At 40.4% G+C, this 17,228-nt stretch overlaps 1 protein-coding gene across 5 annotated transcripts in view; it reads left to right on the top strand.

Moving 5' to 3' along the window:
- PCNT (pericentrin) overlaps window positions 1-14,663 on the top strand; it is a 102,184-nt gene extending 87,521 nt beyond the window's left edge. For all 5 annotated transcript variants that reach the window (XM_074910227.1, XM_074910226.1, XM_074910224.1 and 2 more), the window contains 8 exons: window positions 443-723; window positions 1,447-1,549; window positions 4,842-5,006; window positions 6,315-6,553; window positions 7,492-7,580; window positions 9,066-9,219; window positions 11,087-11,214; window positions 14,259-14,663. In XM_074910227.1, the coding sequence (XP_074766328.1) occupies window positions 443-723; window positions 1,447-1,549; window positions 4,842-5,006; window positions 6,315-6,553; window positions 7,492-7,580; window positions 9,066-9,219; window positions 11,087-11,214; window positions 14,259-14,302 (1,203 nt within the window). In that variant the 3' untranslated portion in view covers window positions 14,303-14,663. The remainder of the gene's footprint in view (window positions 1-442; window positions 724-1,446; window positions 1,550-4,841; window positions 5,007-6,314; window positions 6,554-7,491; window positions 7,581-9,065; window positions 9,220-11,086; window positions 11,215-14,258) is intronic.
- The last annotated feature ends 2,565 nt before the right edge of the window (window positions 14,664-17,228 follow it).

Here is a 17,228-nt window from a genome sequence, read left to right as displayed (position 1 = left end):
TTTCATGTCATTGCTCTTACTTTGATCTAGGCTCCTAATTATGGTTTGCAACAGTATCGGTTTCACCCTTCCTGATTCTCAGCTCCTTCATTAGAGGAGGAGGGAGGCTTTGCAGGCTCTCTGGAAACTTGTCAGTCACCATGTCTGGAAATGAATGGATAAAATGACCACTCCAGAGTCATTAAATGGCTTCTTGGTGGCCCTGGAAGGCAGTACTGTAAGCTTTCTCCTAAAAGTGCCCTGTGAGTTAAGGAACACCAAGATGCATATGCTAGTTAGGTGTGATGCTTTTATTTGCAGCCTCTGTGTGTGTATAAAAAAACCCAAACCAAACCCCACTTATATGTGAGTATGTGTGTGTGTATATATATATATATATATATATAATGTTGTGTGTGTATGTATAAGACGCAATTAACTACTACTTATTCTATTTAAATAGCAAAAGTTGGAATGGCAACACCAGAGGGATCAACAAAGAATTAAAGAGCTGCAGGAAATACTGGCAGTCTTAAAAGAAAGAGAAAGAAACCTCCAATCTCCAAACCTTCAACAAGAACTATTGGATACCTTAAACAAAGATCGAAATGCCAAACAGGCCATGGCAAAAGAAACTGAAAAACCGCATTTGCAACAGCAGCAACAACAGCTAGAGAAGATAAGACAACAGTTGCTCTTCGTAGCTGTACACCTGAATGAGTTCATATATAAAACTGTAGATAAGTGAGTAGTTGTTCATAAAATAGTTTTCTTTCCATCCTGCCTCTGAGCTTGTGTGGGTCATGACTGAGAGCCCTGTGCTGAAGGGAGCGAGCGATGTACCTGCTTACAAGACTCAACCTTGTGTGAAACCATGGTTTTGTGGTGGCAGCAGACTCTGGTTATTGTCATCCCACTGCAGCCATTCCCATTAGAAGCTTTTGAGCCTGTGTTTGAACTAGATCTGTGAAATGATCCTACTTAAAAAGAACTCCAGAAAACACCCAACCCTACTGGAAAGAGTCATTTGGTAGTTTGGCAGCTGCAACAGCCTAAGTAGGGAGTAATCAAAAAACCAAGTTAATCAACACGTGTTTAGAATGGGAAACTTCATTAAGCACGGCAGGGAAAAGCTAGGGGTCAGAAATGAGTGGCCAAGTAGCAGCAATTTCTTATTTCTTTGGCAGCAGAGTAAAATACTAGTGACGTTTTGCTGCAGCCTGAATTTGTATCATAGAATTTTAAACTGGTATAAAATACGGACTTCTGAATAAATCCTATGCAGTACTACTTAGAAGTTCTACTCTTAAAATTAACAAAACTTGCTAATTTCTGTGCGTGTTTGTAGTATTTTGAGTGATGAATAGCGCATAAGTACAGCGTCAAAACTTAAAGGGCATCCAGTGAGGAGAGGGAATCAAATGTACATTAATAACCTGATACTGAAAAAGTATTTCTGTTTAACAGAACAGTTAATGATTGGTCTGCATCAAATGATGAAGCTGTAACCTCTTTACTGCAGACATTAAAGGAACTAAAATCAGATTTATTGTTTCCTCCCGCATCTCAGGTAAGGAAAACAGCTTAAGTTTGTTTGTTACCAGTAAGTTATTCTGCATTCTTTGGGTTGCAGTATACATGTAAGTTGATTGATTTTTATTTGTTTTTCTCCCCTCTCCTTCCTTTTTTGGTAAAACATTCTGAGGAAAATGGTGTTTTGCCTTGGGGATGAAACAAAGATGTACTCTTGTACTCACACTGTCATTAGTTTAATGTATTTTAGTATCAGACTCCTGCTTTTTTGTTGTATTGCAGAGTGCTTCTGATGGCATTTCTTTTCCTAGGTATGTAATATGTCCAAGGATAGCAAATCCTGGGATATGTTTGTGCTGCTTCTGTATGCATCCAGAGACAGTTGTTTTTCATCAAATTGTAAAGTAATTTTCAAAAAGCACAATAATGGCTTGTCAACTCAGGAGGGGTGTTTTGACAGATGTTTGCAGTATTGCAAATACTTTTTACAGGCCTAGGGATTATCACAGACTGAGCTCAGGTCTATTGATACAAAACATAGCTTTTTAAATCCCATCTTATTCACCAGATAACTTTGACCTGTTGTTTCAGTCTTTCTCTTGTAATAAAGAGGTTTTCAACCACATTTCAGCCAAACTTTCAGGATTTAGGGCTAACTTAAGTCTTGGCTCTTGTCCGATTCAGCTTCTCTCTTCCTTCACCTGCTCGATAGCAGGCCCTCAGAAACACACCTTTGAGAAGGAGTTCTGACTGTGGTACGTGAAGAGGCTTCTGTACCTTCTGTTGTTCTCATATGCTCTATAATACAAATCTGATGTATGACAAACTGCCTTGGCATGGTGCAAGTTCTCCCTGTGTCTGACTGCTTACAAAATACAATAAATATTTTTCCCTCTGTTGCCTGTGCAACCACTTGGGTGGTTGCCAAATGGATCATCTCCAGCCTTGAGGAGGGGGATATAACATCTTCCCAAGTAGGTGTTCATGGAGTTATTGTGGTTAAGCCTCCCTCTCCCAATGCTTTAGAGCCCTCTGATCTGGACAGAGTGCTTGGAGAGCCTGGGGATGGAACCAGACAGCCTTATGGCTCTATTTGAATGTGACTTAGCAGATTTAACTCCCACCAGAGCTGTGCTGTTTTTCTGGCTTGGCTCCCTCCAAGTTATTACTCTACTGCAAAAGAAAAAATAGTTTGGATGGGTTGTTTTTCCTCTGATTCCATTAGATCTTATGCGTTAGAAACTGTTGTGAATGCTTTTTCACAACTTCAACAGTTTTGAGGTTCTTGGCACCATTGATTAGCAGACCTCTTAACATTAAGCCAATGAATGCCATGTAGAATAGCAGTCCCTTCTCTTTTGGGACCAGACTTTTCAATTGCCTCCTCCAGGGACTATGGCCACACCAAAACAAAGGGACTCAAGTTTTTGGACTTAAGTTTTTCTTAACAAAAAAAGTCTAGTGGAGCACACTAAAGACGTATGCCTTTCTATCACTTAGAGAACAAAAACTACTTTGATATCCTTTCTTCTATGGGCACACATGGTCCTCTTTCCTCTTTACAGGCTTTGATTTTTATTTTTTTTTTCTAGAATCACCTTCTGTTTCAGTCTCCTCCTTGAATTTCTCTTTCCTTTAAGGTACTGAACCACATGCTCTGGAGACTTAAAGGAATTTACTGCTGTTAGCTCTTTGAGTTGTGATAAATTTGGGGACTATTAGACAGGGAAACTGTCAAAATGCCAGACTGAGAAATCTGTGGCAAAATTAATATGGAATCAACTGGTCAATCAAATACCACCTGGTGGAGCAGAAATCCAGTGTGTAGCTGGATTGTGTAGCACTTCACATATTACAAGTATCTGTTACTGCCTTCAAACTGAACTTTTTCAGGTCTGTAAAATGCCTGGGTTGGTGGGCCTGTAGTCCTTACTGGGATGCTTGCTGAGGAGGAATATAAAGCATCTCCCCTCCACTTCAGCATGATAAAAGTGGGTTTTGTTTTCCATGCTTGAACTACTTTTAATAATACTTATCTGAAGTATGTTTTGTATCTGAAGTCCTCACCTCTGCTCTTGTTCTCAAAATGTTCTTCTGTCCCATTTCCATGTGTGATATGGCAAACCACCATGCCAGTGAAAGCCATATATAGGGAAACGTGTGCTTTAGTCTAACTTCAGTATAAAACCTGAAATCGTATAGTACATCTATGAATTAGATAATAAGTACAGGACAGCAGTTTAACTTGGACAGAAATAAATGCCTAATTTCAAAACAATACTGAAGGTAACATTAGATTCTTGAAGCATTTTTTTCACTCTGAGAATTGTTAGGAAGAAGCTGAGAAGTGGAGAACCTTTTCCTTCAGAAACTTTAAATATGTTGCAAAGTCAAAAGGGAAGGAGGTGGATTCTGCACCGTTAAGGTACAGATAGCATTGGAATCCCCATTTCTTGCTGTCTATATTGCAGGCACTAAAAAGACTTAGATGGTTGTGGTTTGTTAAACTTTATTACTTGACAAAGTTATGCTCTTCACTGAAGTCAAATGTAAATGGCATGTATTAGTGTATTAAGGTATTCATAAGAAATTACTTCTGAAAATGTTCAAACTCCTAAGGTTGTACTAAAATAATTTGCTAGGGTCAGTTGTGGGTACTGGCTCCTCTAATGTACAGATTTTATTTCAGTGGATATAACATTAACCACCTCAAATATGTTTTGCTTCTCTGTGGTCTGCTGCATCATGCACAGATGTAACTGTTGATAATTAAATTGATAGTCAATATGAAGAGGGTTATGAAGGCAAAACTTCCACAGATGAACTGGACCTGGAGTTGTGGGTATCATTCCTAGAAGAGATGACTTACCACAAAACTGAATTTCTCAGAATTGAATGTGAATTTTCAGAATTTACTTCTGTAGATGCTTTACAACATGTTTTTGTGCATGCGTATACACAGACATCTTTCTTCACAGTTTCTGTGCTGCCTGTGGATGTGGAAGAAAGACAGATTTTGTTTCCATTTCTGAGTGTATGGGAGACTCTGTTATTAAAGGGAATAGGATTCCTGTAAAGCTGATCAGACAGATCTGTAGAGAAGGGGCAGCGTGATTAACTATGAATGTGATACTTCTGAAGTAGGGCTGCTTGTGTGTTTGTTTCCCATCCTACTGTTTAATACCTGAATGCTATTGCTGATTTTCATGCTTGTTATTTTTATGTTTTAGCTTGTCCATAAATTTAGGTGGTTATTCAGTTTGATGTTTGGCTGTGGAAGTAATGTGCAAAAACTATCATGGGTCACTTCCTTTGGGTTTCTTTTTTAGATCAGATCTCCAGATGATACCGTCTCTGTTCAAGAACTGGAAAGAGATGCTTGGCAGCGAGAGAGAAACATTTTGCAGAATGCATTGAAACAGGCGGAATCTGAACTGGCTAAAGCGACTGTTGAAATTGAAAACAAACCAGTGGTAGAAACTTCCAGTCCTAAGGTAAAATTATCATGATGGCCAGCAAATGGGCTGTCTGGAGCTTGACGAGCGAGCGGTACCATAGTTAAACCTCTGGCACTTGGTTTGCTTTCACTATTCTCCTGTTTTACGGATTTGCTCTGTGAGAACTGTTGCCAGCTATAAGAACCTCTGGAGAGTTCAGTTCTTGATAGTTGTGTTCCTGGGCACTGCCTAAGTGATTAATGTCACATGTAGAACAGGTAATTTATCCTATTTATTTAAAAAAACAGAATTACTAACACTTGCTGTTGCAGGAGAGTCAGGAAGTATACAGCTCGGATTTCTGGGGATATAAGTATCTGTCAGATTATGGCATTTAAATTACACTTATGACTGTAGTCTTTTTTTCAGTTGGTATTTTAAAAGGTGATTTTATAAGTGAACATTTTATAAACTGCATATTAAATTAGGAACACTTTCCTCATATGTATCTCATCAGAAAATCTCCTTTGTAATTTTCTCAGCATTGAACAGGAACTTGCACCAAAAGTAACCTAGATCTTTGGAACCCCTTTCTACTCTTAAATGAGAGGGGGATTCAGATTTCTTGTCCAAGCATGAGAATATCAAACACCTATTACTTATATTTTTCTCCCTAATCTTAAATACTTTTTATTTCTGACACATTTGATTGTAATCAAGTCAGATGGACACATCCCAACATGTTTTCTAGTTAGTATTTATTTAAAGCAGATGTAATGGTTTTTGTTAAAGACAATATTTTTTAGAGTTTTGGGTATGACAGTTTTGCTTTGAAACACTGAGGAGATTTCAGGCAGTCTGACACTCCAAACTTGAGTGCTTTTTAGCTGTGTACAGCTGTTAGCTCCATCCGCCCTTGCATCTTCAGCGTGGATGTTTGACATGAAGACAGCTTGTTTGTGGCTGGTTTTTTGCACAGCAGCTAGTAACCATGCCAGAATTTTCAAGCCTAGCCAAGACTTCATAGAAATACAGAAATTCAGTAGGTTTGGTACAAGCCTCCGTGGGTGGTGTCTGAACTGCTGGAGCATAATACTGCTACTTTGCACCAAAACTGGGCAAGTCACAGAGTCTGTTATACAAATACTTGCTCAGAATTTAATTTTAGTGATAAATGTACACTGCTTCCATACTTCATAATTATTAAATAACTTTCTACAATTTTGTAAAGCAAAGTAGGTTTTAGATATCCATGCCCAACCAGGTTGCGGGAGGTACTGCTGGAAAAAGCGACCAAATTGTCTGAGCTTTCTGTAGCCAAAACTTAACAGATTGGATTTTTTTTTTTTTTTTTTCTTTCTCCAGTTGCAGAGGCTATATAGGAAGTATCTTAGAGCAGAGAGCTTTAGAAAGGCTCTAGTTTATCAGAAGAAATACCTTTTGCTGCTGCTTGGTGGATTTCAGGACTGTGAACAAGCAACTCTCTCCCTAATAGCACGCATGGGAATCTACCCCTCACCTGCAGACCTGCAGCTTTCTGGATCCCGTTCCCGTCCTTTTACCAAATTCAGATGTACAGTCAGGGCGATCATCGCAGTGTCAAGGTAAAGCCAAAATCTTCACTGTCTCTCATATGTGGTGTTTTCTTGTAAATTAAAAAAATTGATAGTTCCTATGGTTTATCCTACATTAATATTAAGCAAAAGCTATCTCCAAAAGTAGTTCGTACATGACTTGTTAGCTAGAACTTCGGCCAAACTGCTATTTCAGAGTCAGTACTAGGTTGGATGCATACTAAGCTAAAGATTTATAAAAAGATGCTTCTGTCTTGAGAGATACCCAGCTGCAGTGTATTTGAGAACCAGTGCAAAACCGTTACAAATTGATGTCCTTTTAGGTCTGACCCTTACCTGTTTGTCTGCCTTGGTCACCTCATCAGCGATGGTTTCCCTCTCTTGAATCCAGAACCCAGTGTTTCACTGGGCATGATTCTGTCATACTCTGTCACTTTACTATCAAATGGATTTTGCTGGCTGTAATTGGGACAATCTGTCATCTCATAATGGCATTTGAGTCCATTTAATTAAAAAAAAAATTTTTTAAATGTAGTAGGTGGTTACTTCTGAGCAATTTCCTTGACTAGTAAAAAATATTACTAGCAAGTTTAAGACTTTCAGGAGATGGCACAGGATGTCTTTAGGCTGTTGTCTTTGTGGATGCTATAGCAATAGCAATATCAAAGAATGCAGGAACAGTGACCTCTGAAGTACTCCTCTAAGACAGGAAGAGCTGCCCCAGAACTCCTGGGGGATTAGGGACAGAGTGGAGGAGCAGTGCCAAAACAAGCAAATTCTTCTAACCATTAGAGGATCATTAAGGCTTTGTTTTAAAGATTGAAGTTGAAGAATTCCTCCTCCATTCCTGCCAGGATTGTTACTTATGTTGTTTAAATACGTTTCATGCCAACAAAGAGTTTATTATTAAAATTCAGTATATTTTTTGCTTATTTTTAATGATTGTGTGAATTTATTTTATTACTAAGGTTAAAGTTTTTGGTGAAAAAGTGGAACAAGGTTAGCAGGAAGAGCACACAGGGTGAAACAGTTTCTCACAGTATAAGAGGTAATACAGGTAAGTGTTTTGGACAAGCACATTATCTTAATCATAATCTCTCTTTAGTGATGTATGTATCATTTAAAAACAAAACCAAAAAAATACCCAGAGAAGTGGCAAAATCTCTTCACATGTTAACACAAATGTGTTTATCCATTTTCTGAACACAGTGATTATGAGTTTACAAGGACATTGTAAGAAATTATAATTAAAAACTTTCAAAATTTATAGTTTACAGCAGTGGCAAGCTCATCCTCTTCTCCCTCTATTGCAACTGTTCAAGCTGCGAAACAGAGTCCTGTATTCTTAAAACTCAGAGAATTATGTTTGGTACAGTTTGAAGCTACCTGTACTGGGAATTAATGCCTCAAGTTATTAATAAGGCAAGGACAAAGATTGCTGTAATAGTATTAAAATGGGTATATGTGGTATCAAGATAAGTCTTTAGAAGTGGTGTACTTGCTAGTGTTACTGGAGGTGAAAAGGGGGCTTTAAGTGGTTCCAGAGGTTCAGAAGAGACTTAATACCATGGTAGATATCCTGCAACTGTTTCTGCTGGAGTTTATTAAGTGCTATCAAAGATGACAAACTGAAGCAGATGGATAGATGCTCTGATGCATTTGGTAAGGACTGTGTTCCTCTGAGTTACTTATGGATGTGTGTGTGTTTGTAAGAATTCAAACAAACATCTTGATGCAGTACCCAGTATTGTAAGGAACTGTCCCATTTTATGTAATATTCCATTGCTTGTAGCTTTTCAATGCTAAAAAAAAATTAGATGAAATAACGCATTTTTCATTACCTGGTACTATGTAATTTTTACTGTTTCTAAATTACTGGTAATACTTATTTTTAAAAAGCCCATTTCCTACATAAAACCACCTGAATCTTGAAACTTCCTACATAAAACCACTTGGATCCTAAAATGCATGCTGAACTTTCTACCTCAAGACAAAATAGCATTTTGGCAGCCTCATTAAAAATCTCTTTTTGTGATTTAAAGTACTTATCTGAAGGGATTTGTCTTTTTTAATGAAAACAACCACACCACCACTACACCCTGCTCCAAACCTTCACCAAACAAAAAAATCTCTTTCTTTCTCACTATCTCTAAAGTCAGAGAGTATAAGTCAACAGTAACATATAGTTAGAGCAAACAACAAGTATTAAAATTTCTCGAAAAAATATTTAGTTCATGTTAGAATGTCCCCTGTGCAGTTACAGCAACAGCTACTGAAAAAGCAAGTCTGGAGAAAGAGAACAGTGCAAGTTCTTCATTTGCAGGAGGCAGTTGCTCAACATTAAAATTTCAAATTTTTGTTAAGCCTGGTTAAAACAAACAAACAAAATGAAAAAGTAATTAGCTGTGGAAAGTGTATTTTATTTGCCTTTAAAACACAATTGAACTCTGCTGTAATTCTTGTGGGTTTTATTGGTTATGTTTATGATAGCCTGTTTTGAATGGTTCCCAGTGCATATTTAATTGTTTCATATTTAACACAGCTTCTGGTGCTAAAACAGAAATTCTGAAAGAGCAGCAGCCCCCACCTGTTCATGTCAGCTCTCCCCCCACCCGGGACACAGGGTTGTGCCACAGAACCAGCTCTGCCAGATTTGTGAGCCGCTCCCCCAGATCTTCTTACTGCTTACACAACAGGTCAGTCTGCAGTATCTGCCTGTGTTAGTCACCCTGATGGACAACAGCCTTTCATAAAAATGTAACCCCTTCTTGGAGGAGGTACTTGAACGAGAAGAGGAATTTATTTTTTTTCTTAGATCTGGTAAATGTTTTCTTTCAAGATGCTACAGGAGAAGAAATGTGTTTGTTTCAGGCAGCATGTCTAATGTTCTTGGGCTGAGAGCATTCCTAGTGGTGTTCCCCAGTTTAATTTGGACAGGCGACAGGATTTACAAGGGCTATGTCTGTAAGCCTTCTCTGAGGGGTAATTCTTGTTGCCTTTGCCGTCCAAGTTGGAGATTAATTTCTGAGCATCCTGTGGAAGCAGCTGCCCTACCATATGATAGCAATGTGTTAGCATTAGTTGCCTTCAGGCTCTGTGCACGCACACAAATAGGAGATGAGGAGCTTGCAGGGTGCATGCTGTTGCAGTTTTTCATTCGTTATAGCCAGTTCCACACAGAAATACAACCTCAGTGACTTGTTGCTGGGTTGGATGCCACAGGTGACATTCTGCACAGTACTGTGAAGACAGTGCTGAGCTGCAGGCTCTGTGCTCGAGTTGGAGGAAGGTGGCCTTCAGCCGTTACTGACCTTCCTGCTCCCAGGCTCTCCCAGGACCCAGAGGAGCCTCGGGCATTGCACAGTCCATTACTGGGTGTAGTGTCTCCTCTCCCAAGCCACAAGGTGTGGCTTCCTTCTTAAAGTAAGGATTTGCAGGAGTTGATGGTTAGCTGTTCAGTCCCATCAGCCTGGGAAATGTTGTTCTTAACCTCCTTGCTAAATTAAAAACTTCAATCAACAGGGAAACAGTAAAAAAGAGTATTGAGGAAATAGCTGTGTTGATCACAAAGCTAATGCTCCAAATTATTTTAGATTTTTTAACATTGCTGACTCTTTGTGGGGACAGGACGCTGCTTATCACAAAGGACAGGTGGTGTTCTGGTTTGCATAGAATTTAGCAAAACATTTTGGAGAATTAAACACCTGCAAGCTTTTCCCAAAAAGACTTAATTCTACCCCACCCTGTTCCTCTGTTATGGCACTGACATGCCATGGGTCTGACAGCCAGAAGGAGTAGTGGGCAGCTTGCTTATCAAGAAAAGTAATCTGTGTTATATGGAACAAGGGTATTAATAATCTTAGGCCCTGACTGATCACTCTGTGTGACTGGGTTAGTGGTAGCTCAAGTCTAACACAGATCCAAGGTACATTAAGTGATGCCTATTGCTGGTTTTGTTTCCTGGCAAAGCTATACAGAAGGCAGGGATGGATAGGAACTGCCCTCTGCTAATCAGAAGATGCAGGGGGAAGGAACAAATCCTAACTCCAAACAGCAGTATGTTTGCACAGTGTCCCTTCAATGTGTACTTCTGCTAATATTTGAAATGTGTTGTTAATGTCCAGAAAGGAAATCCATTATACCTTCTAAAGGGTCCCCTTTTTCAACCTTGTCCTTCAAGATAGCATTTTACCTGCTGAACAGGAGAGTGCGTGCCAGGGTGTACCATGTGCCTCTTCAGTCCTGCTCCGCAGAAGTGGGTCTTTTCTCACTTGGCCATTTGGACTTGACTCTTACTGCAGCTTTCTTACCTGGGGGACTTTTGTGTTGTGTATCAGTAGATTCTATCTATTCAGAGATATTTCAGCTTTTATCAAAAAATCCTTTCTTTTGAATCCCTTATATACAAAGCTGCCTGGTCTATATTATTTTATATGTAATTTTTTGGTAGTGGTGGGTTTTACTGTTCTAGTTTGCTTTGCACTGAATTACTGCCCATAACTTTCTTATATCTATTTGAGACTATAGCATGAGAAAAAGAAAATAATTTGTTTTCTCTTTAAGATTGCATCTATCCACAAGTTCGGCTTCAGAAAAGTCACTTTTGCCTACTCAGGATCCTGAACGATCGCTAACAGAATACATCCATCGCTTAGAGGCTATCCAGCAAAGACTAGGGGGTGTGCAACCAGGTAAGAACTACCTCACAGCTGCCAACGGTCCGGGCTGATATCTTGCAAGGTTCTTCCTATGTATTGCCTATAACACTTAAAGCATGCAAAGAGTAGAATTCTAATGAATAGTTATAAAAGTCTCTGAAACTAAACGTTTTTGTGAATCCTATCAACCACTAGTCCAAGTGTGGCATTTCTCAATAAGTCCTAAGTGAAATTCTTCAGAGATAAGGCTGAATAATTTCATGTGATTTCTGGCCCCCTCTTGACTAAATAAGCAAGTGTTGCTTATTTGTATGTGTGTATGGTATGTATGTAAATATAGGTGTGTATAGAGTTAATTTGCTTAAAATTAGAGAACCATTGTAATCGCTGAACATGGCTTCCTCTGCAGCACAAACTGTAATATTCCCCTCATTTATCACTTCCTTATATTCCATAGCAGATGAACAAAAAATCTGGAGGCTGGTAAAAACAGCCATCTAGTTCTAAGATTGATCAAAGAGCACACAAAGGATTGTAGTGGCACTTATCTTTGCTGTTTAAAACACTTCCACCTAATTTCTAGACTGAATTTAGTTTAATCTTTTAGTTACTTGCTCTTGTTATATATCTTAGTCATATCACAGAGATTCCTTGTCCCAAGGAAGAATTTATAAACTGTCATCACATCATCCACAAATCACCTCCTGTCAAGATATGATTAGATGTCTTTTCCAATGTTTTGTTATTTTTGAGACTTATGTCTAAACCTTTTCCAGTGTATTAGTATCTCTGAATTGTGAAAACAGAGCTGGACCTCCAGCTGCAGTGTTGTTTGTGCTAGACCAAATACAATGATAACTTGTTCCTTGTTTATACGTGTAACCATTGTGTTGTGGAGGCAGCCTCCTGCTCCCTGCCTTCCCCACCACACGGTAGCAACATAAATTGAACAGCAACATAATATTTACAGTATCAGTGCACCTGCAGACAGCCTGTGCCATGGCTGTGCTGGGGCAGTCGTGCTCCTGCATGCTGATGCTGGGAGGTGATGGGAGGAGGCACTTGTGCTAGCTCAGGTCCCTGATAGGGATGGACCATCATGACCATGGTCCCCAGCACAGAGCTTCATCACAGGCCCGGGGAGGAGCACAAAGCTCCAGTGCTGCCTCTGCTGTGGAGGCTCCCAAGGAGCCTACTGACAGCTGTTCCTCCAAGGTCTTAGGAGCATCTTTCCCAAAGCTTCCTCCACCCACCCGGGTTTGTGTTGCTAGTTCTCTGGTCTGGTCTGACCTGGTCTGGGTCTCTAGGTCAGATAACGCCATCAATGTTTTCATCCAACCTTCATCTCTTCCATCTGCTGTGGCTGGTTCCTCCCCACTGTTTCTTCTGGCTACTCATCCCCACAATCAGTTTACGTTGTCATGCTCCTTTTGGGTGTTGTGGTCCTTGATCTCCAGGCAAGCACTAGTTACTTCCTTCCACCACCTTTGGCTTCTCATAATTTCAGCCAGAAGCTGGAAAGGTGCCCAGGCTCTAGTACGGTGGGCTGTGCCATGTGGATTCCTTCACACATCGCACATACACATCTTACATGTTTCTTTCACTAAGCGTAACGGTTGTCAGCTGCTGTTTCCCAGGCAGACTTGCCTCCTGTAATTGTCCTTCAGCCTTTGCCCAGAGATGCGTGGCTTATATCAGTTGTCCAGAGATGAGAAAAATATTTGACTGTATCCACAAAATCTCTGCCAGTCACCAGTGCTCTTACCACTTGTCACTCCTCTGGTCTTTATTGACAGCAGATCATCTGTGTGGTGATTTTTGTGGGATGAGTGGGGATTCAGTCACTAATCACAGCATTAAATGAGTGACTCTTGGCCCTGCAGTCATTGCAGATGCTCATTCGAATGGCACCCACCACCCTGGCTGCCCAGCAGTACTAGATTTGAACACTCGGTCTGCGTTGTAGAGGTGCTGTATTGTTCTCATTCAGTTTCCCCACAATTTGTAAAAGGCATTATTGTGACTACTGACTTTACTGCTTTTGGAAGAATAATGATTCTTAAGTTCTGAGGCAATTTTTTTATGATTACATGTTGCATTGCTAACACATTTTTAGTATTAACTTTGAAAAATTATACTTTAAGATTACATGTTTCTCTAGAAAGGGAGGCATCCTGGCTTTGTCAACATTCACAGGAGTCTGGTATAGCTGGGCAACAGCTCTGGTGGAAGTCTAAAATATTACCTGTTTTTCTGATGCTCTGAGTTGATCTAATTTTTAAAAAAAGCTAAAAAAAAACCAACCCAAGGCTAGCTTTGCTTACAAATCCTAGTCTTGCTTCTATCATTAAAGGCAGCAGCTACAGTGACACTTCTGTATGGGAACTTTGACATTATTCTTAGGAGAATTTTACCTAGAAACCTTAATACTGTGACTTTGGTTTTGGTGGTCCCCCTGTCCCCTCACCCCCCCAAATACTGAAATTGTTTGTGGCAGATATAGATACATGAACAAATTTTAGATCTGAAACCTGACAGCATTTATAGAAATAAGGTATTTTGCTTTACACTACACGTGGAATCAGTATTCCACAACTGGGACACCATGAATAGCAATTTTGTGGGACGTGTATGTCATTTCTGTCATTTTCATGTTACCAGAATGATGTCAGAAATTACAGAATGATGTTGCAACCTTTAGAACTGTGTTGTGAGCAAAATGATTTCCCAGGTTCTAATGAACTTTACAACATCCCATCAGTGACAAGACCTCGTCCAGCCACAGAATGCAGATGGAGTCAGTGCAGGAGCGGTGGGGTGGAGCCGAGCAGCGCTGCTGCTGGGTGTAAGGTAGCCCGTGATGGAGCCCTGAGCTTGGTGTGCGAAGGTTCGCTTCGGCAGACACTTGAGCTTTCAAATCTTGTATTGTATTGCTCCTGGGTGCCTCATGAAAACAGGAATTGCTTTCAGCATAGCTCATATGAAGCACATTGAGGAAATTACATGCTGCTAACTGCACCCTGTCGCTTTGTAACACAAGCAGTTTCCTAATACTCACTTGTTTTATTTAAATTTAGGAAAAGTTCCAGGCTCACCTCGCCAGGGAAACACGAAAAAGTGATGAGACCACTTGGGATCTGTGCTGTGAACCCCCCTGAGTTACTGCTTTCTTCTGAGTTGGTCCATACTGAATGGAGGCACTTGTGATCTCTTGTGCAACTGAATGAAGGGCAGTGCTTTTGCATCAGATTTTTATATGATTCTTTTTATTATATTTTAGTACTTCAAGAGGAAATTACTTTTCACTAAGAACAATGTTTTACATTCTCATGTGAAATTATTACTAAGTTAACAGCTGAAGTGTGCCTGCATCACTGTGTTGTAAGTTGCAAAGAGTCTCTTTGGTGTTTATTTTTCTATAGCTTATAGCTGGATTCCTTGTAAAAAAAGAAAAGTTATTAAAATGGCTTTTTATTAGTGAATTCTTACATTGTATGGTTATTTGTTTCCACCTTACCTATTTACTTTTCCTGCTGTTCCTAAAATTTTAGGAATGTTTAGGTTTTAATATTTATGTAGGATCATTCTGACTAACAGAACAGCTAAAATACTCTCCCAGCTATCAGAGATATGTGTAGTCTTCTGTGAATTTAGGGTTTGCTCTTCTGGTTTGACAATAAATAAGTTATCCTTCCCTTGGTCTCTCTCATCACATTCCAATTCAGTGTCAAGCCACCACTCCTTGAGTTCTTCTATGACTGAGCTATGCATGCATGATATATTTGGTCTGACTTAATTCATGCAATATAATTAATCTGTGCCTGCTCAGGAAGTCAAGTGAACGTTAGGTTTTCCTACAGAGTGACCATCACCCATCGGACTGATCTTTCCAGCCATGAACTTGACTCCCTGTCAGAGCTGTCCTTCCAGTTTCCTCTCATGTTCCCTCTGGTGCAGTGCAGTGTGGGAGTACCTGGTTCTTCCCCCTGCCACCACCACGGCAGCTGAGCAGAGCTTTGGGGGGAGCTTGCCTCTGTGTTCAAGGTCTGGTATTTCCACACAGTACAGGGTGTCTGCCCTTACTGCACTGCAAGTGTGTCCCCTCCTCCCTGCTCCAGGTGACATCTTGGGCAGGTATCTTCTCTCACTGCCCTGTCACAACCAGCCACTAGTGTGCTGGGCTGTATCTGCTGATAATTTGAATAAAGGAAATGGGTGCTAAGCCACATATGAGCAAACCCATGCTGGAGCTTGAGAGATAAGACAGGCCCGTCTTCTGGAAGGCTCTGTTACAAGGAGTTTGGAAACAGCTGAACTCAGCTGGCTGCACCCTCACCAGAGACTCTGAGTAGTCTGAAAAAGAGCTGCTTGTGACACTCAGCAAACTGGAGCATCTGTGCTATAGAAATTCTTCCATGTTCAGGAACTTTAAGAAAAATGTTTCCAAAGTAGATTTGGATTAGATGAGTGTTTATAAATGTGAAAATAAACAGAGTCAATGCAGAGAAGTAGAAATTAAGTTTAGTCTAAACTGCAAATAGATGGGATAGAAAAATAAGTACAAGCACTATACAATACAAGCAATGAATTAGAAGTTTTTAACACAACTGGACTGCTGGTACTGATTTATTTAGTCTGGATCCTTTTTGCTTCATTTTCCTATTCAAAAGGCTCATAACTTTTGTTTAGCTGTATACATTTTTGGTAAAAAAACCCAAAACCCCTAAACTCTATCTACCTCTCATGTAGGTGAAACTCCTGAGTGCAAATCCTAGCTCTGCCCTTGTGCTGTAGGTACCTTTTGGGGGGCTCTGTATGAAGTTGCTGGTCAGAGAAGGGAAAAGAGGTGGTGAAAGAAAAGGGAAGGGGGAAGGAGAAGAGGAGGTTCTGGTGGTACACCCATTTCCATCCGTCATGTGCAGTGCAGTAGCATTCCAAATATCATGTTGAATAAAGACTTCCTTCTGTGATATTTCACAGAAGCCATGTGGTTCTTGGGATAACCTAAGATTCATTCTTCTCTTTGTTTTTCTTTAGAAAAAGTATAAGCAGAATTGTAACACCTGTGCATTTATTTAGTTCCCTGGCGTGCCCTGGTGTTCATGCATTGGCATATCATAAGGATCAGTTCTGTTTCAAGTGAACTTGACTTTTACACATTTTTAAGTCAATCTACAGGATAAGTAATTTAATGTCCCAAAGATTCACTGTTTCAGGATGAAAACCATTCAAGTATTCCCTTAGTGTGTACACAAAAACCCTAGGAACAAACACTATTTTCCCTTTGCACTTTGTGGATAATTTAAGCTTTTCTATGCACAGCCTACTTCATCTTCAGAAATGAGGACTATGAAGGAAATAAGGCTGGCTTGTTAGCAAGTCACCTCTCAGCCCTGTGAGCTGTTATTAACTCAATTCATTGGCTGCTGAGGTTTCCCCAGCCAGGGTCCCACACCACCTGTGGAAGCCAAGCAGTTGGCACCCACTGAATGGCCGGGCTTGTCCCCTGCTTCTGCACATGCCTCTGCAGGGCTTGTATTCTGCTGTGTGTTCACGTGGAACCTTCCTGTAACAGCCTGTGAGATGTTAGTCCCCTGCCTCTACTCCTCCCTCCATAGAGACCTACCCCACAGGCACTGCACTTGCCCCTCTAAGATGGTCTCCTTGGACATTTGCTGTTCCCAGAAACATGGGGGAGATGTGGGGGGTAAGAAGCAGATGCTACAGCCCCCTATTCAGAAAAGAAACCACGGAATCATCTCAGTTGGAAAAGACCTTGAAGATCTTGCAGTCCAACTATGAACCTCACACTGACCGTTCTCAACTCCACCAGATCCCTCAGTGCTGTTTCAACCCAAAGTCTGCAGAGGAGAAATCAAGCCTGTGAGTCCTTCAGGATCTGTGAGCTTTAGTTAATGTGTTGCCTGTGGCTACGCTCCCATCAGCTCCCTGGATCCCAAAGAGACAGTTTCTGAAAGACAGGGAAGAAGTGTGGTAGAAATGCTTCTCCTCAGTGCGAGGTGGTGAAGTTTTGAACAGCATGGCTT

The sequence above is a fragment of the Athene noctua genome, chromosome 7 (genome assembly GCF_965140245.1).
Source record: "Athene noctua chromosome 7, bAthNoc1.hap1.1, whole genome shotgun sequence".
NCBI classification, from domain to species: Eukaryota; Metazoa; Chordata; class Aves; order Strigiformes; family Strigidae; genus Athene; species Athene noctua.
This window is presented reverse-complemented; position numbering and strand designations above follow the sequence as displayed.